The 27,191-nt window shown below is 39.8% G+C and overlaps 1 protein-coding gene across 5 annotated transcripts in view; it reads right to left on the bottom strand.

The window, feature by feature from the left end:
* The window catches only part of RAB27B (RAB27B, member RAS oncogene family), a 145,990-nt gene that overhangs the window by 29,913 nt on the left and 88,886 nt on the right, over positions 1-27,191 (bottom strand). Inside the window, exons 1-2 of one of the 5 annotated variants that reach the window (XM_027069003.2) lie at positions 26,278-26,403; positions 6,568-6,640 (exon numbers count right to left, since the gene is read on the bottom strand). The exons of 1 other annotated variant lie outside the window; for it this stretch is intronic. In XM_027069003.2, the coding sequence (XP_026924804.1) occupies positions 6,568-6,626 (59 nt within the window). In that variant the 5' untranslated portion in view covers positions 6,627-6,640; positions 26,278-26,403. Of the gene's footprint in view, positions 1-6,567; positions 6,641-26,277; positions 26,416-26,597; positions 27,147-27,191 lie in introns of those variants that run through there. 3 more of the 5 variants (XM_027069008.2, XM_027069006.2, XM_027069004.2) reach the window with 3 other exon arrangements.

Genomic DNA, 27,191 nt, shown 5'->3' with positions numbered 1-27,191 from the left:
CCTCTGTCTGTAAAGAGCATGCTGAATACTTTGGAAAGGATTCCTAGGTCTCCTCACCTGGAAGTAAGATGGTACTGATTTCCTGGAAGGACAGAAGAGGACAGAGGAGGGAGATCTTTGCACAAGGAGCCAGTGGAATATTAAGGCACAGCCTGTCATCAGTCTTGTTAAATCAACCCTGACAGATTCCCCAGGTGAGGGCTTCATGAGCCCAGGCATTAAATGTGACCCAGGGCGCTTCAAAGAAAAGATCAAAAAATTGCCTGGGGACCTGACATGTCAATGGCCTCTCTGATTCCTCCCTTTGATAAAAACTGGGACAGCAAACACATTTACAGAACCTCTGTATGGAGAACACTAAACCCAGAAGAAAGAAGGAAATAAAGGAAGAAAATGGAAATATATATGAGATGATTTAGATACACTTAAAAAGCAACACTGAGGCATGAGGTGAAAATTTGAGAAAAGAATATGGGTTTTATAGTAAAAAATTGGCTTCACCATATATTTGAAGCACAGCTCCATTTATAAAGCAAGGATACTCATCTCCCCCAGGTTCATGCATTCACTTGCCCAACAAACATTTATTGGGCACCTATCATGTGCTGGGCACACAGAGTTAATTGCAGGAATTAAACGAAACGGCATAAAGCCTCTGCTATGTTACCAAGACAACTATAACGGATCAAGCCACCCCATGTTCTCACCATAGGCCCAGTTGCCACTCCTATTCTGTTAACAGTGGCCCCCTTCACTCTTGAAAGGGTCTCCATTTGAACCAACCGCATGGTCACTACAGCTAATAAGAGTCTCCTAACTTGTCTTCACGCCTCCAGCTTTGCCTTTCCCCCATCCTTCTCCATATAACAAGCAAATTTTCCCTCAAATTATAGTCAGACAACATCATTTTCCTGCTTCACATTTTCCAATGGTATTCATCAAACTGAAAATAAAACCCAGAGTTCTTTTTCCTGCCTTACAATGCTGTATGACCTGGATGACTGTTCTCTATTCTCTCTTCTTTCAAGGAGCCACATTTCATCCTGTCTTAGGGTCTTTGCACTGGCTCTTTCCTCTGCCTATACCCTTCCCCACCCCTGTCTCACAAACTGATTTCTTACTATCATTCGGTTCTCAGTTTAAATGCTGCTTCTTCAGAGGGATCTTGTAGGGCCCCCAAAACTAAAGAAGGCTCCCATTCACTTTCTGTGGCATCACTCTATTTTAATTTTTTTTCCAGGCCTTCTTCCCAGCTGGTATCTGTCTTCTTGTTTATTATCACTCACTTTCCCATCTAGATTGCAAGCTCTGCGTGGGGAGAATCTGTGCATGCTTTGTTCACTTCGGAGCCTGGCTAAAAATAGGTGTTCAACAAATGTATGCTGGAGACACGAATAAATGCCCTGTTAGATCTAATTTGTGTGGTTCTGTAATAAAGACAGCTAGTCTTGGAGAACTTTGGGTTGTGCAATAAAAACCCTGAACACTCTGTATAAGAAACAGTGTCTTTACCATCAGAGTCACCTTACATGTTGAATCAAAGAAGAAACAAATCTAAAACTCCTAAGTACAAAGCTATAAAATTAAAGAACCCTGTGGGTGAGTATATAGTTTCCAACTCTACTAATAGTGGTTTTTAAGATAGCAAAGGCCTTAATACCTACCTCTGCTTCCTTGGTTTCAGACCATGTCCAGTTAAAATACATAAGATTTTGAAGAGATGATAGAAAGGGCTTTATTTAAGTGCTTTAGGGTAAGATTACTGAAGAGGGAACCTCTTTTGGGATCCTGGACCAAGTCCAACGTGTGTGTGTGGCGGAGGGGCGGAGGGGCGGAGGGGCGGGCGTTTCCCCATACCAACAAGCAATTCTCTGACACCAGTAGGGTATCTGAGAATTCAACTCGATTCTGACATTATACCTAGATTCCACAGGTAAAGAGCTCAGCCCCACTAGATAGTCCTCTACTTCTGACACCAACTGAAAGCCAAGGTTACCTGTGCTTCTAACTGCCCAGCTACAAACTACAGGTTCCAATGACCACCCCCTCCCCAGTACAGATGCCAATTGCAAGCTCTCATTGTTACCTGTAGTTCCAGCCAAGTGGCTATAACCCACAATGCCTTCCTTAAGTTTTATTAATTTGCTCAAACAACTCGGGAAACTTGTATACTCACTAGATTACTGATTTATTGCAAAGATTATTGAAGGTTACACATCAATAGTAGGATGAAGAGATACATAGAGCACAGCAGCAAGCAAAGAAGCTTCTGTCCTCATGGAGTTGGGGCCTGACATGGTGGCATGTGGAAATGTTCTGGCTCCCCAACCTGGAAACCCTCTGAACCCCCTCCTTTTTGGGTTTTTCTGAAGTCTTCATTACTTAGGCATATTGATTAACTCATTGGCCAGTGGTGATTGATTCAGCCTCCAGCTCTTCTCCCCTACCCTGAAATCAGTAGGTGAGACTGAAAGTTCCAACCTTCTATCCATTATTTGATCCCCTGGCAATAAACCCTCATCCCTTGACACTTTCCAAAAGTCACTTCATTAACATATACCCAGTTGTAATGGAAGGGAGTTTGTTATGAATACCAAGACCCCCATGTCACCTTGATGGCTCTGAAATGAGGACAGGAACTGAGAAGTAGAGACCAAATATTATGCCAAAAGATGCTCCATTGGTCTTATCCCTCAGGAAAGTCCAACGGGTTTGGGAGCTGTGAGCCAGGAACTGCAGAGGAAGACCAAATATATCTGAGAAATATATTTTGGTCATCTGAATGATCAGATATATATATTTCTTACAAATCACAATATCACAGAATCTCATGCAAGAAAATTTGGGCTCAGATCCTCATTTCTACAATCTCATATGTAAAGGTTTTTTGTTTGTTTGCTTGCTTGTTTTGAGAGAAAGGCAGAGAGAGAGCGAAAAAGAGATCATGCACATGGGGAGAGGGGCAGAAGAAGAGAGAAAATCTTAAGCAGGCCCCACACCCAGCACTGAGCCAGACTCACAGGGCTCAATCCTACAGACCATGAGATCATTACCTGAGCTCAAATCAAAAGTCAGGGGTTAAGCCACTGAGCCACCACTCAGGAGCCCCTGATCTGTAAAGTTCTTAATGATGCAACACATTATTTAAGATCTCACACGTTCATGATACACAATAAAAAATCTGTACTTCAAGAGAAAAAAATCATATTTTAAATGTAAAAAAATGGCTACTATTTCAAGAAGCCTGAAGAAAACATCACCATAGAATGCCAATACCTTACACTACATGTCACCTGAAGGAGGAAGTTTGCTACTGAGTAACTGTTTGCTACTGTTTTTACCGTGGACTTGATTCTTAGAGGATATAAACTAATGGCTCAGTAAGAAACTGGAAGCTGGAGGCAGGTCTGCCTGTGAACAAATTTCAGCTGTGTTGAATTCTCAGAACCTATATTATAAAGATTTTTAAGGAGGATTACAAAGTCTTTTACTCAATTCACCGGCTTTATTTTTCTGCCTCTACATTTTTTTTTTAAAGGTTATGGTTAATCTTCCCTTCTGTGGTACAAAGGCAAACTTCCAGAAAACCTCTTATGTTTTCCCGTATATATTTTGTGACAGTTGTTCTATAACAGTAGCATCTGTAGACAGTGTTTTTGAGGTGTACTGAAAGGCCTTCCTGAACCCCACATCTGCCCAGCCATTAAATCCAGCCCTCATGAAATCCTCAGGAAACAGATACTCCAAAGGATCTAGTGGAAGGATGTTAACAACTGTATTAGAGCAAGAAATCACCAAGGAGGTAATATATTAACTAGTTCACTCATTAGTGTTCATTAGGTCGACTCACTAAACTCACTACCTCCCACAGTCACCTAAACTAAGTCTTCCAAGGCATGATTCCCCCCGCCCCCTGCAAAGGCAAGTTTTGATTAGTAGAGGACCTGGTAAAAAGAGACACAGCATATTGTGCTGAATGACTAATGAAAAGGAGGTGAAGGCAGAATAAGGCATATTTGTATTAATGAAATTCCTGAATGGGAAAACAGAGAAGAAATTTAGCAAAATAAGGTCAATGGGCTGATGGCAAGTGGGCAGGGCTGGGGTATAAAGCCATGCTCCTCTCTCTCCTCAGAATTTTATTTCCAGCTGGCCCTAAACATGTCACCATTCTAAATATCTATATTGTAACGGTTGAGCTCTTCGGATTCTAAAAGCTATTATAAATAATTAACTTAAGAAAACCAGTCTGCCCTTTACCAGTGGCATTTAATTGAATCAATGATAATCTGTATTTTTGCTAATACATTAAGTCTGAAGCTACATATTGAAACAAGATGCAATAAAATGGTGAGGAGTAAGGGGAAATTCCAAATTATTCAGCCAGAATTTATAATGACACACTTGTATTACTGGATTCTAGATGTAAAGGAAGCAACAGGCAAAAGGCTACCAAAAAATTCAAATGAATGTCTGAAGAAAGATAAAGGGAGGTGAAAACATTAGAATGAGATAATAAAAGAGCTGGGCTGGACAAAGGGGAATTGTAGAAACTCCAACAAGAGTTGTATGTCATTCTGAGGTTATAAAGCTAGTCCTTCGGGGGCGCCTGAGTGGCTCAGTCAGTTAAGCATCAGACTCTTGGTTTCAGCTCAGCCTACATTCTCATGGTTAGTGAGTTTGAACCCTGCATTAGAGTCTGTGCTGACAGCGTGGAGCCTGCTTGGGATTCTCTCTCTCTCCCTCTCTCTCCCCCTCCCCCCACTCATGCTGTCTCTGTCTCCCTCAAAATAAATAAATAAACTTAAAAAAAAAAAAGTAAGTAGGAGCACCTGTGTGGCTCAGTCGGTTGAGTGTCCGACTTTGGCTCAGGTCATGATTTCACAGCTTGTGAGTACAAGCCCCACATCAGGCTCTGTGCTGACAGGACAGAGCCTGGAGCCTGCTTCAGATTCTGTGCCTCCCTCTCTCTTCCCCAACCCACTCCCATTCTGTCTCTGTCTCTCTCAAAAAAAATAAACATTAAAAAAAAATTTGTTTTAAAAAACAAGTAAGTAAAGGCTAGTCTGTCCACCTAGAGCAGGCGCATTACCAGTAATGCACAGGAAGGGAACCCACTATGTAGCAAAGGACACATGATCATCATGCTTCTAAAAAAGACAAAATCAAGATATTTCAGATCAATTCATAAAGTTACCAAAATACTAAGAGAATTAATAAGACATTAAAAAGTTGACCTGGTTTCTATTTTCTTCCCTTCTTTTATAGTCTTTGCAGAAAACTTTACTTATAATTTCTTTGTTGCTGTCACAGCATTATTCTTTGGATGCTGGGCCAAAACCCAATTCCAAACTATTGGAATCACTCAAATTATGGTTTCATGGATTTCTTCTTCTTCTTCTTCTTCTTCTTCTTCTTCTTCTTCTTCTTCTTCTTCTTCTTCTCCTCCTCCTCCTCCTCCTCCTCCTCCTCCTCCTCCTCCTCCTCCTCCTCCTTCTCCTCCTTCTCCTTCTTCTTCTTCTTCTTCTCCTCCTTCTCCTTCTTCTCCTTCTCCTTTTTCCTCCTCCTCTTCTTCCTCTTCCTCTTCTTCTTCTTGTTCCTCTCCTCCTTCTCCTCCTCCTCCTCCTTCTTTCTCTTCTGTTTTTTTAAGCATTCGCACTTGCCCCGGACTGTCAGGCAGCAAGTGCCCTCTGAACTTCACTGAACCTTAAGGAATTCTGTCTCATCTACTTTTTGCTAAATGTCAAGATTTCAAGGTTGGTTGGTCTTCTAAAGATGCTTCTGGATGAGTTGAAATGATCAAAATTCAGAGAACTTAATACCTCAGTGCAGCTCTGTAGTCTTGGAGTCCATGATAATTGTGCTTGGGTCCAGCTGCACTGATTTCCCTGCACTGCCCAACTACCCAGAACACAGTATATGCTTAGGTGTTTTGTTTTGTTTTTTTGATGTTTGTTTATTTATTTTGAGAGACAGAGAGTGCTAGTGGAGGAGAGGGGAAGAGAGAGAAAGAGAATCCCAAGCAGGATGCATGCTCAGCATGGAGCCTGATGTGGGGTTTGATTCCACAACCCTGGGATCATGAGCAGAAATCAACAAGTGTCTGACACTTAAAGGACAGAGCCACTCAGGCACACCAGCATACACTCAGGTTTAAATTTTTTAAGTTTATTTATTGAGAGAGAGAGAGAGAGAGCACACAAGCAGGGGAGGGGCAGTGAGAAGGAGAGACAGAATCCCAAGCAGCCTCCATCAGCACAGAGCTGGATGCGGGGCTCAAACTCACAAACTGTCAGATCATGACCTGAACTGAAATCAAGAGTCTGACACTTAACCAACTGTGCCACCCAGGCGCCCCCATGTTCAGTTTTAAAAGAGAATGTCAGGACAGCACAGCAAACATTTGCTGAACATCAACTATATGCAAGAGACTTTTCTAAGTGCTGTAAACACAGAGACACACACGAGTAGCTAAGCTGGGAACAGAATTTGGTTTCATCTCTCCTCCCTAGATCTGTCCCTCAAAAGATACCATTATCAGGAAAAGATCTTGAAACAGATACTCACATTGTGTCCTCTGTGACAGTAACTAGAATGGTTTTGTGGTCTGTCTCTACATCATGCATTCCATAAAACACATCTACAAAGGGGGAGAAAGAAAATATTTGGGATATGCGGGAGTAGACATCCACCCCTCGTTTTAATTCAGCCCTTTCATTTACACATGAAGACATGGGTATGATATACACACACTTCAAGCAGAATAAGATTTCTTAGCAAGAAACACTGCCTCCTTTCCCCCTAAGTCACATAATTATGTCTGTTCAAGTCTTTTTCATAAGCCCTTCATGCTCAGGTGACTCAAGGCAGATGAACCAACAAGCGCAAAATCCAGAACTACCTTGTAAAGGATTTATACAGATGAAAGAAACTTGAACCCCAAGGAATTTTACCTGTTCAGTTTCTCTCAGCTGGTTCTCTCTAGCAGGCATTTTAGCGGAGATAGTTGTCTGCTGAGAAACAGAAACAGCTGTTCTGAATTGTTTTCCAAATTAAAAATTGGCATTTCTGAATAGTGTTAAGAAAAGTGGAATCTCAAAGTTAGGTCAGATTGAGATGTGACCCTAACAAGACTTTGGGGTCAGACATGGCTCAAATTCCTTTCCTCTAATTACCAGCTGTGTAGTTTGAATAATTATTTAACCTGGCTCTCACATCCCTCCTGTGGAAATGGGGTCATACAGTATGTGTAAAGCACCTGGTTAGCCAATGGGGAGACACTGAGTAGGTGAAAATGATCTCGGTATAAAGCACTATCAGCAACAATTTCTTTGGAATCTTTGCATTTCTTTGTAATTACTGTGGCAATTGCAAACATTAATAATATTTCTCATTTTGTGACTGTGGTAAAGGACTCTGGAATGCCTTGGGCCCTATGAAAAAGTGAAAATATAGCACAAAATGTAATGTTCTAAAGAGTTTACCATTTAAGAACTGCTTTGTGAATGATCACCAAAATATATTAGGTAAAGACACGTGTATGCAGTATGTATTTATCAAAACTCATTGAACTGTATACTTGAAATGGGTGCATTTTTCACTGTGGGGTAAATTATCCCTCAGTCGAAGACAATCACTGGTTGGGGGGGGTGGGGAAGGTGCTGTTGCCTGAGTACAATCCTGAATGATGTTGATGAACTATTCTGGAGTGTGTGATTTGGGGGCAGAGACTTCTAAAACCATCTCAGAGGGTTATAATGTGAGAAAAAATAAATAAAAACTAAAAAGACAAATAAGCTGCTAAACAGCATGACGAGTAAAGAGCATGCCAGAGTTAGCAAATACTATTCAGGACACTCAGTTAAATTGGAATTTGGAATTAAAAAATGTTTTAGTAGTGTAAGTGCATCACAAATACTGTACATTTAACTGGATGTCATGTGTCTCATCCGGCAACTGAACAGTATGATAAATTTAGTGCAAAAGAAAAGGAGAAAGAAGAAAATATGTATCCAAGTGTTTAATTAGACATGTATAAAATGGATTTTGAAGTTTTGCTTCTGGGAGGGGGAACTAGATAGGAGGCAAGGAAGGGAAGGATACTTTTCACTGTACACTTTTTGTGCCTTTTAAATTCTGAACCATATGAAAGTATTACATATTTTTAAAACAAATAGAATTATAAAAATTAAAAATAATTTCTAAGGGGAGCGAAGAATCAATATAGGGAGACATAACCAATACATATGATACACTTAGAAAACAAAAGTGATAGGAATCTGTCAAAACACTTTATTCTATTAGACTCTGGTTTTTCAGTGTAGGCATAAATAGAATTCATAGTAACAATCACTTGTTGAGTTGCCAGATTATAATTGGAATTAATATTAGCAGCCTCCTGTTGAGTTGCTGTTACGCTAAGCACTTTACATACTTTAGCTAATTTAATCCTCAGAATAACCCTTGGGGGTTTTGCAAAGGAAAAGGCTGAAACTCAGAAAGGTTAATTAATTTGCCCAAATCACACAACGAATGATTGGCAGCCCTGGGGTTTGAATCCAGGTCGGTCAGAATCCACAGCTTGTTGCTTTTAAACACAAGACAATTACTGTACTGTCTTCCAGCATGTTGATTCCCAAAGTCAGGAAATTTGCAGTTGGACATGAAAATCAATGCAAAAAGGAAGAGCAATGAATGCACACTTCATATATCAGCGTGAGGCACCAAGCTATGAAGCACAACACCCTGGGAACTATTTCCTTTTTTAAGTAAATATACGGTTACACCTCACTTCAGGCAATGCTTGTGGTCCTGGACGGTCGTTTATAAATGAGATTTATGCAAATGCAATCGTATTTAGAGTAAAACTGGAAGTCTGCTTTTTAAACAAAGTGTGTAAAATATGACTGAACTCAATTCCGTTGTTTTGGGGCAGGGCACAAAATCGGATAGTCTAAGAGTTTGCTAATCGTCCTTCAGAGTTGTGGTATTAATATAAAACATGACTGACAGTTTACGTGTGGAGAGGCTACTTCGCTGAATTACAAAGGATTTAGTCAGTTAAATTAACTTTCTAACTTGAGGCTACCGTTAGCTAATTTAGTGTTCAGAAAGCATGAGTATGGGGCGCCTGGGTGGCTCAGTTGGTTGAGCGTCCGACTTCAGCTCAGGCCACGACCTCACGGTTCACGAGGCCAAGCCCTGTGTTGGGCTCTGTGCTGACGGCTCAGAGCCTAGAGCCTGATTCGGATTCTGTGTCTCCCTCTCTCTCTCTGCCCCTCCCCCACTTGTACTCTATCTCTTTCTCAAAAATAAATAAAAACATCAAAAATTTTTTTAAAAAAGCATGAGTAAATATTTATTATGGAGAAGCAGAACGCCACTTGACTTATCAAACTAGTACTTTTATCATAGCTTATCAGAGACAGGAATATGCTAGAGGACTATTTAGTTTTCTATTGTGAATTGTTTTTACGAAATTTCCCCCAAATCTATTCTGTACACATCTTACGCGTTCCCATGATCTGCCTTGTTTAGATGGCAATGTGTAGGAAGTGGGGGAGAAAAGGGTTTATCTGTTAGAATTGATGATCAAAGGCAAATTAATATTTCAAGAGTCTTTAAAATTAGTAATTTTATAAACAGTTGACCAAAAGCTATCCTTCTTAAGATGAGAGCCACAGACTTGCCAGGATTTCTGTCAGAGGTTGGGATGGGCGTGGTGTAAGGCAGGTAACTGTCCCCTCCAGCCCAAGGGCAACCAGAGCATCGCCCTGAGGTTAAGGCAACACTTGACTTCCCCATGTTCAAACTTTGCGCTTTCCATATTACATCAACTCTTCTGAGCACCCAGTATTATGATTCTTAATTCAGAAAAAATCAATTCAGGAATGATCATTCAAAGCCGTATCCAGAGATGTTGTTGGCCAGGCAATAGCTCCATTTGTCAATGTTGGTTGCCATCTCGGTAGAGCAGTATTTGTGCCATCATCTAATATTCTATTTTCCTCTTTATTCCCTATAAATGGGAGCACTTTCTTTGAAAGAACAAAATGAAAGAATGTGTATAAAATGCTAGATCTACACCATCAATGATTTTATCTAAATAGCTATGAGTAATTGAAGATTTTATATTACTTTCAGTTCCCTGGAAACAGACAGCTTTCCACCTCCTCAACCCTTACCACCCCATACCATACCGTGAAATTTATTTATTTTTTACATTTATACATATTTGATTCAGTACATCTTTTCCAGAATGCATTACATTCTGGTAAGGGACTGCCAGTACTTAATCTGCATAAAACTCGTGTTATTTCCAATAAATCAAATTGTTTCTCCATTTGATTATATTTGTTATATGTAATTGAATCAATGGGGTTTTTTTTGTTTACTCTTCTTCATTTTAAAAATAGGGAAATTGAATTGTTTACATCATTTATAAACTATGATAGTTAAAAAAATGTTTCCTTCAGTTTTCCAAACCTCTTGTTTTTCCCCCCTGTAAGTCAACAGCCTATTCTTACCTAAATGTGTCCTTACCTAGAGTCTGGAGAAATACATGTACATTTATTTATAAATAAGTTTTATTTTAACATTTCTTTACTCACTATTTGAGCCTATACCTTATAACTCTCTCCAAATTTTATCAGAAAAGTCTTAGCACCAGTGGTAAGATGAATTAGTAAGTAAAAGTGAGCACCGATATTTAAAAGAGACAGGCTTACAAGGCCAGTTTCAGGTATATCTAACCTCGTAATCAACGTGATATTTCTAATTAACATCGTGTTCTTAGCTGGAGTAGTCTAGGATGGGTTGGAGGCCATAGCCTTCAACATTTCCATGTTGACTCTCTAATCCACAGGTAAATAAATACATATTGTTCTCTTTCTACAGTGATTTTAGAAGCACAAAAACAACATCCTGCTCAAACATACCTCTTCCTCCAATTTACTAGGAAACTGGGTAATTCTGCCACTACAATAATTTTATCTGAACTTCTTAAAAAATGTAAATGTCAGCAAAACATGTGTGATAGTACCACATCCCAGTAACACACAGAACTTTAGATCCCCAGGGAAATCCTTCAGAGAACGAGATAGGATTAGTGTCTCAGACTTTTTTATTGCCAATATAAAAGCAATCATATAAAATCTATTTCTACATTATTTACAAAACTACAATTAAAACCATTATCCATAATGGGCTTTGTGCAGTAAAGTTACTATTAGAACAATGATAGAAAAAGACATGTGTCTCTCCCAATAAACTGATACACTTTCTTTAATCCAATAAGAAAAGCTATGGTACTCATTATTTGTGTTTGTTTCTGTTACCTTGAAGATCAGAATTCATTTTTTTTTCCTTAATGTTTAAATGATCAAAGGTGCCCTGCTTAAACTACCTTACCTCTCTCTACTTGTCAACTACAGAACTCTGTTCTTGTCTTTTCTATTCCTTTAGCTACTGCACTAAACTTTACTGCAGTAAACTGTTCCTTTAGTGCACTAAACTATTGCACTCCTTCTGTGGGAGGAAGTAAACCCAGCTGATTCTCTTACTTCATGGTAGTTTTATTCTATAAAGTCACCGTAAATACTGATTTAGTGAACACTGAGCCATTTTTCCCAGGGGAAACACAGGATAAACTTCCTGTGAGCCTCTGGTCCCAATATTTCATCACCTGATCAATTTAAACCTCATTTTATGTGTATTTCTGTTAAGGACACCTTACTTAATATTACTGTTGATTCATAAACATTGAACTCAGGACCAATAGCACTATAACTCATGCCTGGGTGAAGCTTATCTGATGCATATATTTTCTTCATAAGGCACATTACAGCCTCCCTGCACTTAAGAGCACTAATCACTTCAGTAATATGCTCGGGGCACATTTTAAACAGAAAAACTACTACCTAAAAGCACAAAAATGGGGAAAATATGGCACTAAGTAAACTGTGAAAAGGACACTTGTTTACAGTATGAGAAACTGAAAGGTAGGAAACTGAAACAAGAAAGTAGAGTGTCCACTCGTTTGACCTCAGCTAGGAACAAGCACATCAGGAGACTCAAAATTTTCCCCATGTCTATGCATGCTTGTGAACGACTACAAAAAACACCGGGAGTATTGACATCTTGGAGTTAAAAATAAATTTCAGCTAGCGGGAAAATGGACAAATAGACAACTGGCAAATTGTGAGGATTGGTTATATGACTTCCCCAAATTAACACTATTATACTTTGGCCAATTAGCGCATTAGACACCATTAGAATATCAGATTATGGAGTAGAAAGGAGGGGCCTGAGAGAATGGGGATCAGGGACAGGTACACTTTGATTATCTTGTGGGAATGAGAGAAAGGTTATAGCAAAGGCAGGAGGAGCAGATCCCAGGGGAGCAGCCAGGGAGCCCCACGAGGGACTCAGGTCCCTGAGACAAGGATAGGAGAAGTATGGTGAGCCTGAAATGAACATAGCATTAACCTATTTCACAACTGTACTTTTTTCCTATCGCAGTGACCCTTTTATTATACCCATAATTGCTTAGCCAGGGGAAGTCATGGGGACTTCTTTTCTCCCCCAATAGATTCCTACCCCAAACTTAGAAAAATGTGTCAGGCCATATGACCAAGTATTGTAATGTGAATATGTCTGAGGGAAAAGAGGCCTAATACATAATGTGCTGATTTGGGCCAAATTGTTAAAGTTGTAATACCTGGTTCTCAGGGGGAGACTCCTCTTTCTAGCTGATATTAAACTCAGAACAGCCACTCCCATCTTCCCCAATGATACCAGTATAAAGACACACACACACACATAAACACACACTAGGTAAAAACTGGTAGAAAGGCAGGTTGGGAAAGTTCCTTGTGAATTTTGTAGGACTAGCAATAAAGCATATCAGTCTGTCCAATTAGGATGCTGCACACAGTAGGCCCTCCAGGGATCAACTATGTTAGAAGTATCTCTAAATTAAAACTAATTAGCTCACGAAGTGAAAATTCAGTCTGGTTTTCCATCTCTACTTGGCTTATCACCAACAGTAATAAACCCTCTTGGATCTTTCATTCACTGAAAAAATTACTGGGAATATTTGCACCAGCCAGCCCTGTAGATATTTCAACTGCAGCCATCTGTCATGGTTTATGACTAAGTCAGTGTCTTTTTCTATAAGGTTATTTCTTGTGCAAAATATTGATATACATTAAACCTATATTTGTACCTGGGTTTTATTCATGAACTTGGCTTGGTTCTTGCAGTCACACCCTTGTTATTTCAGACCCAGCCCTGATTATTATGACACTGCAGCCATCGCCCGGCTTTCCTTCTAGTTCTGTGGCACTTGCATTCCTGTCCTTCATTTGGTCTGTGGCCCTAAACCTATTTGGATGGGCAATTTACATACAGATTCCAGCATATGAGGGATGGTTGCTCTAATAGTCACAGTTTTAAAAACTATTTTAATCTTGATTATCTGAAAAGGAAGAAACGTGGATAGCTCCAGTTTGGTCAACGTTTATAGACTTTGAAGAAACATTTCAAGGAAGACTTCATCATTTACAACATTTACATTTCAGAAGAACAGAAATAATAGAAATGGAAATAATAGACATGTCGTTACCGTACAGTATTTTAACATGTTGGAATCAAGTACACTGAGCTGAAGCTTAGGATGCGTCTGATTTCCAAATAAGCCATTTTTTTTCTGCTTTTTTGCAAGGTAGTTTAACATTGGTTCCCTGGCTCTACTGATATGCAGCAGGCACACCACTGTGGCTTCAATGTTCCTATTATTCTTCCTGGTCAGCAGGTGTCATGCTAGCTGTTCAATGTGTTCAGCATTATACCTAGTCCCTGGGGAACCAGGAGAGGATACAAGAGAGTGAGTATGACTACATCCCTGATGCTATTTTTAAAACTACTTCACGTGCAAGTTCTCTTATCAGAAGCACATTTTTAATATAAGGTAGCTTAGAGGCACGTGGGTGGCTCAGTCAGTTAAGCGTCCTACTCTTAATTTTGACTCAGGTGATGATCACATGGTTCCTTGAGTTCAAGTCCCGTGTCTTGATATTCTCTCTCTTTCCCTCTCTCTCTTCCTCTCCCCTGCTCACTCTCTCTCTCTCTCAAAAATAAATAAGTAAACTTAAAAAAAATTTTAATTAAGGTAATTTAGCACTACTAAAACAAATTTCCTTAAAAAACTAAAATTATAGGTATACTATTACCACAAAGCTTTAATAAATATGAAATACAAAATATTTAAATATATTAAATAAATATATTAAATACTAAATAGGAATATTAAAATATAAAATATTTAAACACTGTACATGGTGCTAATTTATTTTAGTGCCTTTCTGAACCTCAATCATCAGAAAAACCTGTAGCACAAATTCTGGGCAGATTAAGCTACTTGCTGACATAATCCCCAGGGACAAATGGTGTAAGTAAATCTGAGGGACAGTGATTGACTTTATAGAGGTTTACAATTTCTGTTCATTAAAATATAATACAAAAGCATGAATTGAAGATACTTAACAACAAATATTTTTGCCTGAAACTAGCAAATCTAAGGTAAAATTGTTGCAGCAAACCCCCCAGACTAAGAATATATTTTAAATAGGCATTTTTCTCTTAAAAGCAAAAGATAAAACCTAACAGCAATAAATATCTTAAACTTAAAAAAAAAAATCTTAAACTATATTGTGATCAGTGGTTGGATTTCGGCTTGGACCCATACCATAGGAAAAAGAATTTCTACCTATCCTATTTCTATGTTCCCAATGGTTATTTTCTTTGTCTTTATTGGTATTATCATCTAAGCTTAGATGGATTTGGACTGTCCTCATAAATCACATTATACCTAAAAATTAGTTGAAAGTAGCTATCTAAATTTCCATTCAAACAAAGTTTTACAGACCTATTTTTCTGAAAAATAGTTCAAAAACTCATGTCATTAAGAAGAGACTGGAAACGAATTCAGTGCATTTGATAAAGTGTTCTAGTAGCTCTGCCAAAAAAAAAAAAAAAATCCCATAAAATCCTTCTAAAAATTCCTGTAGTTATCTGACCTAGGTTTTTCTTATGGCGGAATAAATAGAAGACTGCCGGCATAATCCTTTCTACGACAAGTGGGTCAACAACTTCCATGTCAGTTTTCTAAATTTCACTGTCTTGAAATTATTATTTGGAGATAAGCCAAGTATGGATAGAACACCAGGTCCAAATTTTCCCATGATGAACTAATTAGTTTACTTTAAGGCCATTTCTTATATAGCTGCCTTTTGCTACCAGGCATCTGACCTATCTTGTTGCTTGACCACACTTCCAAATGTGTTAATGTGGCAAATAAGGGACGCTGTTTTGCTTCCTATAATCAATAGGTGTATTTTTATCTCTAAGGAAAGTCAAATGTTACCTTTGTGGTTCCTGTGAATTGTTTAAATCTTCAATTCTGAACCATTTTATTTTATGTAATAAGTCTGTTTTTCTAGACTGACAGGTTAGAAATTGGACTGAATAGTATACTGGCATCTATTTCTGTGGATAACAACTCAGAGGGCAGTAATGGTTTTAACGGTCACTCTAAAATTACCAAGATGCAATCAACCGAGAGATCTTTGGTATTACGTATCTAAAACGTTGGCCATTTAGTTTGCAGTTGTGGGCCTGGACCTGTTTAGAGATTGTACAGCCATTCACAAGCCTATCTCTTACACTAGCAGCTGGCTAAGTTTGGCTCATAAAAATGCTATCATTCCTGACGGAAAAATGCTTAGGCTGGTTAATCAATTACAATGACTTTAGTCTGCAGACTAACCACGGTGTCTGCCAGCTTACCACCTGAGTCTACTTACATATATTTGTAATGTTTACCCATGAGACAGGAAACCAAGAACTTACTGTCAAGAATACACAATCGGAGTGTGCAGTCAGTTCAGCATCCGACTCCTAAGCATCTTGGCTCAGGTCATATTCTCAGCTCAGATCGTGATCTCACAGTTAGTGAGTTCAAGCCCTGCATCAGGCTCTGCGATGATGGTGCAGAGCCTGATTGGGATTCTGTCTCTCCTTCTCTCTGTCCTCCCCCACTTGTGCTCTCTCTTTCTCTCAAAAATAAATAAATAAACAAATTTTTAAAGAATACACACTCAAGTGTTATGGTCAGCAATGGTGAGCAGGCTTCAAACTCTATTAAAAGAGTTCCCTTCCTGAGGATTGACTTAGGAGACTCTGTAGAAGGACACCAATGACCATTTCTACAAAAGGACGTTGACTATATTTTCAGAACTGCCGATCTGAACACTTATCTAGCCCAGGGTCTGCCCTTAATAATGGAAGATTTTAGGGGCACTTGGGTGGCTCAGTTGGTTAAGTGTCCAACTTCAGCTCAGGTCATGATCTTACAGTTCGTGAGTTCGAGCCCCACATCAGGCTCTGTGCTGACAGCTCAGAGCCTGGAGGCTGCTTTAGATTCTGTGTCTCCCTCTCTCTCTGCCTCTCTCTCTTTCTCTCTTAAAAATAAATAAACATTTAAAAAAATGGTAGCTGCTCCAGGATTTCTAGGCCATAGCATCACCATCCACTTGGGCCACATTAGTTTTTATTTATAAAGTTCTTTTTTGTCCCAAATCATTCTCCTACAATACTATTCTTAAGCCTGCAACTTCTAACATTAGGTTTGCCTTTGGATTTTTGCTACATAAAGTAAATATGCTCACTGGGCAGAGTAATTCGTTAGCTGTTTTCAGTCATACCTACATTAACAAAAATTCATTCATCAGAAAGACTGGTCAACAAGCCATTAATTTCCCATCTTGGAAGCAACAAACTATCAAAACAGAGAAAAGTGGACTCTGAGATAAAGTTCTGACAAGGAATAATTTTCCCTTGACTTGTACTAAAAAGAAAGTTCTTTGCTCCACTTTCAATGAGTGTCAAAGAAAAAAAGACTCAAGCAGACAATTTTACCTCTATGACAAAATAGACTATGTAATAAAATTTTTTGTCCAGATAGGAGTTTAGGGGCCATAGGGAAAACCTGGCTTTATAAAAAGCTTCCTTATTTCCAATTATATAGGAGAAGCTGAGAATATGTCATTTCTCTAAAATGTCTGCAAAAAAGAATCTTTCATTTCTTTCTTAATAAAGCTTCAGGACAAAAGCAACTATTCTTAAGAATGTTATGGATTTACCTTAGACACCTTGCCATAGTGTAAATGTACTTCTGGCAACTCAACACTGGAATGATTATGATAAAAATATTTACTCTCCTTTTTAATTCTAGCCCCAATTCCTTTCAGATCCAGTTAAACAGGGTAATTTTAAAGTAACAGCAATAAAGTGATATTTGCCGCTTAAAAAAAAAAAAAGATATGGAAGCAACCCCATGTTCATCATAGATGAATGGCTAAAGAAGATGAACTGTGTATATATAACAAAATATTACCCCATCATTAAAAAGGATGAAATCTTGCCATTTGAGACAACATGGATGGGCCTGGAGGGTACAATGCTAAGTAAAAGAAAGAAGTCAGTCAGAGAAAAACAAGTACCATATAATTTCACTCAGATGTGGAATTTAAGAAAAAAAAAAAAAACCTAATGAACGAAGAAAAAGAGGAGACAAAGAAAACAGATTCTTAAATACGGAGACGACTAAACTGACAGTTGCCGGAGGGGAGGGGGGTGGGGGGAAATGGGTGAAATAGATAAAGGGGATAAAGAGTATACTTACCTTGATGAGCTCTGAGTAATGTATAGAACTGTGGGGTCATTATATGATACACCTGAAACTAACAGAACACTGTATATTAAATATATTTGAATAAAAATTAAAATTGAAAAAAGGTATTATTCAAGAGCCAGTCTACTCTGTAGACTTTTCTTCATGAGTGCTGGATTTGATATATGTTCTTAGTATCTGGGAGCACGAGAGAGTACATCGGGCCAGGAGAAAAACCCTTAATAGATAAAAAAATTCACTTCTGCCTTTATAATACCCTTTTCCATGGCACCCTGTGGTTTGGAGACCTCACTGTCACCCACATCGAGTTCAATTTTGTCTCTAAATCGTTCATCCCTTGGGCCAATTTTGGCAATTGTGTTAAAAGGAACCACACTCATAAAGATTATGGCTAGGATGGGAGACATGTTTGTTTACTTTAACCTTCTTTTGTCTTTTTCATATCTTGGCATCTATACTGTCTAAATGCCTGAAATCTTCACACGACATATGTAAAACAATTATCCCAAACAGAAAGCAGTAGTAAGAAAAAAGTAGCATTTGCAAAACTGTGCCCATTAAAATGAAAATGATCAAGCTTTTGATATTCTTACACAGTGACCCAGATTTGAAAACTGGTGCATTCAATGAAGGCATTCCTTAGGTGGTAATATTTCAAACTGAAAATGATGGTGGTTGTTGTCAGTCTTTAATCAAGGACTCATTAGCAATGCAAATTTTCACCCTCGACGACGGTATCAGAGTTATAATTGATAGTGATCTGCAAAGGTCCATTGTGAGTTACAGCTTTTACAAAAAACACATTTTTCCAGAACTTGGTGTCGGAAATGATTTATCCGTAACAAAGAACGCTTTACATACCTGAAATCCAGAAGGTATGGAGATAACACCTCAACTGGACAAGTGAGCATGAAGAATGCTGTCATACTGATTACTTAATACTCAGAAATACTTGAAATGGAGAGAGGCAGTCATACGGTAGTACAAAGAATGGTTTTAAATGTAATAAAAATATTCCCAGACTTCTTCAAACAGTGAACCAGAAACCCTATTATCATGGGGTTGGAGATGGATGGGAAAGGGGAGGTAGGAGAGAAAGAATAACTCTCCCTAAAACTTGGTCAATCATTTGCCATATATTTACATTTGACAATATTTTGCATACTGTTGCAAATTGCAAGAGTAATCATAACTAGAGAATTATTCTTTTAGAACATCAGGATGCATTTTATGTTTTGGTAGGTAGATCTTGAGATTAAATGTGTCATAAGTTCAGTCACAGCCGAGCTAAAAGAAAGCTACCGGAAAAAATGAAGAAATGGGAAATAATTTGTTTTAAAATTGCTATTGGCTGGCTATCAGTCATTCCAGCATGATATTAATGAGCCAAAATCAATAGATTCAATCCCTTTAGAGATCTGTTAAGTCTTCCATTCTCTCTACTAGAACACATTCCTAACGAGATAGGAGTCATTTTTCACAAGGTGGGGCTGGGAGAGAATACAGAACGGAATTACAGAAAAAGGAAGTGTTACTTGAAGCGATTGCCTGACAAAAAGGGATAATGATGCCATCTTCATAAACTAATAGCTAAAGGCAAATTTAACATATTCTTCCGGTTTAACAATGATAAAAATGATGATAAATATATATAATTAGATGCAATCTTACATTTCCCTTAAGTCTTTTCAGAACACACATACCTTTATTAGTCAAAGCTGATGAGTGCTTATGGAAACAGAAGAAAATCATGAGTCCTATGTTATAGCTACTACTTCTCCCTGAGGGATGGCACCTGGTCCTGTGGATTAGCAACATTTTCCAGCCGCTGTCAGCAGCCTGACCTCTCCCAGGAGGTTCAGATTCTGGAAGCCATTTCCTTGAACATACCAAACTGAACGACCACAGCTACCCCAAGTGTAGTATGTCTTTCTCCCCCAACCTGCTTCATCTTTTTTATACTTAATTTCAGTTTGGGGGACCACTATTCATTCTTCTCTTACCTCAAAACCAGCAATTGAGACTTTATAAAAATTTCTCTTCTCTATGTCTGGTCAGTGCGACTCTTGTTAATTACTTCTCTAACCTGACGTCTCTTCTCCAACCTTACAATTACTGAGCGAACTTCAGTCTTTCTTTATTTCCCACTTCTAACTGATCTCTCTACAGTTTTAACCCTCTTAAATTTACCTTCCTATTTATTATCACAATATTGCATTGAAACCACTAGCTTAAACCTTACCTGGCTACACTAAACTTGCCGTTCATGAATCTCTCTAACATACCAGATTCTAAGTCCTTCAAGAATAGGAATTATCTTATTCATCTTTTACAACCAAAATACCAAATATGCTGCTGACGCATAATAGCTATTTTGTGACTTCTTTCAATAAAAAAATTCAGATATATAAAAATTATGCCAGAGATTAAATTGTTATTATCAGTTTTAACATGGTGAGCAGATCTTTTATTGAAACAAATACCACTGTCAACTTTGACTTAACTAATGGCATTTTCTCCAAAGTTTGTGCTATCCAGGTACAGAACGTCAATAAGTCTTCGTGTTCTCATTTCCATCTTCTGGATCAAGTTATCATGCACAATAACATGTTTACTCTAAAATAATAATAATAATAATAAAATAAAAAATAAAAAAGACTAACTAGAAAGGAGTTCTCAACTATTTATTCAATCCTTCTATTCCAATTTCTACACTTTTAAAAAACATAGTTCCTGAAAAATGAGAGAGATAAAAATGCTTCTGCTGGTTATAAAATATTATGATGCAAACATGGCTTCTTGCTTTAAGGATATAGTCAACATTTATGAATTCAAATTGTTTCTTTTCTCTTTTGCATTAGTTCTCCATCTTCAAGCTGCCAAGACTATCCTTGTGTGTGGATATTTACTGTACTGATTTTAAGAATCAACATTCTTAAATGTTGATACAACTTGAGACTGATTACAGCAGACTTCAAGGTTTTAGTCACTAAAATCATCCTAATTCAACACTTTCCAAGAACCGATAGGAAACTAGCTTCTGGTTTCCTGGGCCTCATGCATGCGTTTATTTTAAATGTCAAAGTGTACTTTGAAAGAGTGAAAAACCATAAGGAGTCAGAACCATGAAGACCACACTTGGTTAGAAACACTGCTGCGAATTAGAAAGGAGAACATTATGATTCAAGGAAATTCATCTTTGCACCAACTCAGTTATTATCATATAGTTGTTTTACAGGAAAAAAACACAACACAGAATTCAAAGAATTCCTCCCAGTTTGCACAGGAAACAGATGCACACCAGGCCCTCTCCAAGTCTTGAGAGGAGACCAAGTCCAGGGGTTGGTATAGTTTTCCCCATCAGAGGACAACACACAGGTCCTTATCCTCCATTTTTCATCTCACCCTCACTTTTATCTAGGGATGCTCTCATCCCCCAGAAAAAGGTATTAGATATGGGGCGCCTGGGTGGTTCAGTTGGTTAAGCGTCCGACTCTTAGCTTCATCTCAGGTCATAATATCACGGTTCATGGGTTTGAGCACTGCGTAGGGCTTCCTCTCTCTCAAAATAATAAATAAACTAGAAAAAAGGATTAAATAAAGGAAAAGATACAAGGGGTAATAAATGTCATTTGGCTCAACTTCCCAGTATAGGCCATCTCTGCAACAAATAATTCTTAAAGTGGCACATTCTCTGGTCTTCTTTGGTTTTATCCAGTCTCTGCAATGACTTCCCAAGTGGTCTCTCTAGCCTCACCTTGTGCCCCTCTCCACCCCCTGCCTTCCATTTAAACCCTCTATCAGCTTACTGAATGCACCAAACTCTTACCCAGGTCAAGAACTCAGCAGGTGCTTTTGCTCTATCTGGATTATTCTCTCTTAACTGTCCATCTGACTGGCATCCAGACATCCTTCAGTTTCAACTGAAACACAATTTCTTCAAACAAGTTTTCTTGACCAATCCCAGCATTATTCTTTCCCATTTAAAGAAGTTACTTGTGATCACAATAACTTCTCGACACCCTTTGACTTTAACTCTCTTTTGGTGTTGTCAATTCCTTCCCATTTTGGAACACTATTTTCTTTTATGTAGAAAGAAGAGGGAAGCACAATAGAAACTGAGTAATTCTACTTTCACTCACATCCACTAACTTCCTTATTCACTGCTTTGCTCTAAATTACGCTAGAATCTTTGGCTCTCCTCAGCATTTTCCCAGGCTTCAGCCCACTCTGTTTTTATTCTTCTTCTTACTATGTTTACAGCGCATGCAACACCTTTGTGAGCATTTCTAATTATATGTTCCTTTGTTCATCTGTTCTATGAGCCAGTTTTCAAAATTGATTTGGCTAGAGACTCATAAGTTTCCCTAGTGGTCTCTCTTTAGGGATTAAGTGAAACGCTCTTTCCAGCATTTGTTAAAGTTAGTTTATACGAATGTCTTATTTTTAAGAACTCTGTCTTTTGTCAAAGTTACCAGTGATTCCAAATTGCCACAGGCAATTATCACTCTCTGCTCCTCATCACAATCTGCATTTTAGCAACATCTGACACAAGTGACCATTCCCCTTTTTTGGAAACACTTCCTGGTTTGGGTTCCATGATGATACTCTTTTCTGGGGGAGGAAGGAGTTTTTTACTGGCTCCTTCAGGATCCCTCAGTGTGAGAATGAGCCAGAGCACAGCCCTTAGGTGATATGCTCAAGACCAGGGCTCTAACCAGCATCCAAAGATTCTTTGTTGCCAAATGTCTATGTTCAGCTGTGACTTCCTCCAAGTGCTCCAAATTCTATGTCCAAAAGCCCAATCTGACATTGCCACATGGGTGCCTCAAACATACCTCAAAAGGCTAAAAAGGAATTCTGCATTTCCCTTCGGGTTTTGTTATTTCACTTAGTATTATCCACCTTAGGAAACATCCTCACCATCTCTCCAGTGTGATCTCCAGTGGTGATCATTTTGGTCCTTCCTTTTCTTCATCCCATCCCTTATCCAATTTGTCAGCAAGGCCTGTTAGCTCTGCGTTCAAACAGTTCCTGAATCTATTTCTCTCCAGGACCACTGTTCCAACTCTGATCTATGCCACTGTCATCTGCTGGAATAGCCTCCTGGCTGGTCTCTCTGCTCCTCTGCTGGCCCTACAGTGTCTTCTCTTCAAGGAGGCCAGGGCGATCTTTTAGAAAGATGGCCTCCTGTGAGGTGCTTCCTTTGAATCGTACAGCATTCTCCTTCCCCTCCAGGTCATTCTCATTATTTGATACTAAAATTTTTTAAACAGTACTGAAAGTTGTATAATTGATAATTTGTATATTGACTTACATGTCTGTCTCTCTAAGCAAGAATGTAATTTCCATGATATTAACCTCTATTATCCACCGACTTAGAAGAATATACGAAGGCTCAGAGTATGCTAAGTATCTGTTGAATGAATTTTCAATAGACAATGTCTAAATCATGGTGTCTTCTCACCTCATCCAGAATACAAATCAAAACTTAACATGTCTCTTAGGACTCTCAAAGCCCTCTGTGACCTGGCCCCGTGATCGCCGCTCCCCCATCTCTTGCTACCCCCTCCCCCTCCTCCAGGTGTGCAGGCTTCTTTGGTTCCTGGAAGATGCCACACAAACCCCTGCTAGTTATCCTTTCTGTCTGGAGAACTCTTCCTGCTCACAACCACATGGTTCACCTGCTGACTGCCTTCAGGCCAATATTCAAAGATCATCTTCTCAGGAAGGCTGTCCCTGGGCATCTGATCTAAAGTTTCGACACTCACTGGGCCATGCCACTGACACTTTCTGCATGCCTCCTCTGCTTTATATATTTTCTCCTAGCACTTATCTCTAATAGATTATCTCCTAGCACTATCTCTACTAGCACTTATCTCTTATAGAGTCAACATAGTATTCGATATAATATATCTTATATTACAGGTGTGTATCGTGTTTACTCTCTATTTCCCCAGTGAAAGGCAAGCTCTGTGGGGCCAAAGATGCTTTTGTCTGCTTTGTCCAACCCCGTCCACACAGAGCCCAGACTAGTGCTAGACATGAAGAAATATCTGTTAAATAAATGAATAAGAAACTTCCATCCCTTTTCTTAAAACACTGAGGAGTTTTTTTAGTTAGAAAAGACAACTAATTAAAGATTTGCTTGATTATGTGTTAAACAGAGCTTTAATCTCATTATTGGTAACCTAGACAAGTTTCCTTCATTCTATGAGAGAAGGTTAATATTTGGAGAACATGAATAATGATTGTGTGAAACAAATTAAGTAATACTCTCAACTCCATTTATGAGTTTTACAATAGGCTTTTATTATGCTTAGTAATGTTGCTACTTCCTACTACCATATAATGAACTTCATCTCTAGCTACACCTAACAATGAGTAAAAAATCATTCTCCTTTAGGGGCGCCTGAGTGGCTCAGTCAGGTAAGCATCGGACATCAGCTCAGGTCATGATCTCATGGTTTTTGGGTTTGAGCCCCGCATCCGGCTCTGTGCCCACAGCTCAGAGCCTGGAGCCTGCTTTAGATTCTGTGTCGCCCTCTCCCTCTGCCCCTCCCCTGCTCGCGTTCTGTCTGTCTCTCAAAAATAAATAAACATTAAATTTTTTTTTAAAAAAAGCATTCTCCTTTAGCCACGAACTCTACAAAGTGACATTCTCTTCATGGGAAACACCTGGTTTGTCCTGTCTACTGTAATTGTTTTCCTTCATCTCGATATTACAATTACTTGCTTAACAGCTGAATAATTGGTTAACCGACCCTGATGAATCAACTCAAGAAACCGGATTGATTGTGAGCTGAGCTTTATGTGAAAAGTTGGTCTACGTTTCATGCTGTACTACTAATTTGAAAGACCAAAAACCTAACATGAAACTTCCCAGAGTCAGGAGGGTGGGAATAGAGCAGATTTCTGTTCTAAACCACCTGGAGTTTGGCATAAATTCCACTTTTCCAGAAAAAAAAAACCAGTTAAATAAATGAAAAGCAATTCAGAAAGCAGCAGATCATGTTAGAATAAAGCCCGTGCGCCAAGGAGCTGAGACCAATTTACGAGGGTTACCTTCCCTATCAGGTCAAATATGCCTATTCCAAAAATGGTCGGTGCGAGTTGTCATTTGCTTACATTTGACAGATTCCCTTTATCCCTTCTTGGCAACTATCAGAACAGGCTCATCCAGTTTCATCTGAAATGTTTTGTCTTCCTTTCGAAAGTACTGATGGTAACATTTTATGGCAGGCCATAGTCAGTTCTTAAGCAGAAAAGTCTTATTAATATTAAACTACCTGTCAAGATCACTCTTTTTTGGTCATCCGTAAGAATCTCCTCTTGCGGTAAAGAAGGGCTGATCCCATCCGGGTAGAGGATCGTGCTGAGAAACTATGAAAAATAACTATTTAGGCGGAACGGCACAAGCCAAGCATGACTCTCACTTCATACTACAATGTAGACTTTATAATAACTTGAGAATTCACCAGGCTATAATGCTGAAGTCCATCTTTTCTGTTAACTTCTCAAATTCAGCACTATACAACCATGCACATATCTATTTATTTATATCACTGAATACGCACGACTGTAACTAAATATTAAGAACGGCACACATTTAACAAAATAGAACTAAATAAAAATTCATAGCTACTGTTACCTTAGATAATAATTTTGTTGCTAATGACCTTGGAACGACATTTATTAATTTGGACTTAATTTAATAATGTATCATTTCAATGACCTGGAACCTTATACTCTTAATTTTAGCTCTTGAAATAAAAAGCCAGTAAACATGTTCCAGGTGTGGTGACTTTAACCAAACACAGCTTTTCCCCAGAAATGCAGCCTCCAGCTTTCGCTAGTCACCTGCTTCAACGGCTTTCGAATGATCAAATAATGTTGTGTTGGGTGGGAAACTCTTGGAAGCCAAGGTCCTGTGACCCCTTGAACAAGCACACACGCCCTAGTAGCTGCCACGCTTGGATCAGGTTTGGAAATAAGTGAGCCAAAACCTGGAAGACAGAAATTGCTTTTGATTTCTCTGCGGCCACCTACACCTGAGGAAGTGCAAGGAAATGTCCTATCACTTACCTGGCTTGCCTCACTAAATGACTTCCCCTTCAATGAAACTCTAAGCATATTATGGTTATGATTACGATTACGATTATGATTATGCTGGCTGGTTTCGAGCTACAAATGGAAAGAAAATGGCATTGCTGTGCCCGGGTTTTTTTGGGGAGGGGATGCTGTTTGTTCACTCCTAGCCAGCTGTCGGATACGGGAACAGCCAGGGTCAGCCCCCTCGAGTGTCCCCGAGACCCCGGGTCCCCGCGGCGGCTGCAGACCCGCGCGCTGGCGCCCGGCCCCGGCGCGCGCAGGGCGCATACCCTGCAGGCTCCGCTCGCCCCTCTCGGGGCCTGCCGCCTCGCGTCCACGTCTCACTTCCTTTTCCCCCGGCCCGCCGCCGCCGAGAACACCCGGACTGGGTGGGATCGCATTCCTGCAAGAACAGCCCGGCTCGCCCAACTCACCAGCCGGCGAAGTTTCCTCGCGAAGAGGGCCGGGTGTCGGGTTTCAGAAATCTCCTTTCCCTTCCCCAAGCCCGTGAGCCCCGGGGCTTGTCCACGCCAGCGGCCGCTCGGGATCCGCTCTGCCGGGCGCCACTCGTGGGGACGGCTCCCCGCTCTCCAGCCTGTGGCTCGGGACGGGTCCCCGGCCCCTGCCCGTCGGGACTGCCGGGGGCAGGACTGGTGGCACCGCCCCTGGGTCGGCCGAGCCGCGGGGATCTGCAAGGTCTGGGCGAGAAGAAGGCGTGTCTCCCGGTCCTAACACGGAAGTGCCGGGAGCTCACCTAGGGCAGATCTTGCCGGTGACTCGAAGGCTCTGGGCTTCTGGATACGCTCCCCACGCTGCCAGGCTGGAGGCCCTCGCAGCGAGCTCATTTTTATTCCTCTGCGTTCCCGTGTTTTCTCTGATAATCTCTCATTCAAAGCCGCCCAGGGCACTGTGAGAACTGCTTCCGACGCATCGCGTTTTCTCCTCCCGGGGGAAGTCTCATGGGCTGCGGGGAGAGTACGGAATTGCGCGTGGAGAACAGAGAAGGGCCCCGGGAAATAAAAGGGGACTTAATGAAATCAGTGTTTTAAAAGCTAGGACCTGTTCATGTGAAGGCATTCATCAGTTACGCACCATCCTCCTAACGTCACTTCAGAGATCAGGAGGGTAGTAAATCATTGAGGTCATGTCTATGAGGTCGAAGGAAATCAAGAGCATACCCATTCACTGAACCAATATGGGTTAAGTACCTACTCTGTGGCAGACCCTGCTCTAGAGACTTCCAGCTCCTTCTGTCCACAACAAAGTTCCTGGCTGGCTCTCCTGAGGTCACATTGGAGACAGACTCTGACATCCCTAGGTAACCCACTGGTGTAAGAGGCAGAAACCA

This window comes from Acinonyx jubatus, chromosome D3, assembly GCF_027475565.1.
Source record: "Acinonyx jubatus isolate Ajub_Pintada_27869175 chromosome D3, VMU_Ajub_asm_v1.0, whole genome shotgun sequence".
Classification (NCBI taxonomy): Eukaryota; Metazoa; Chordata; class Mammalia; order Carnivora; family Felidae; genus Acinonyx; species Acinonyx jubatus.
This window is presented reverse-complemented; position numbering and strand designations above follow the sequence as displayed.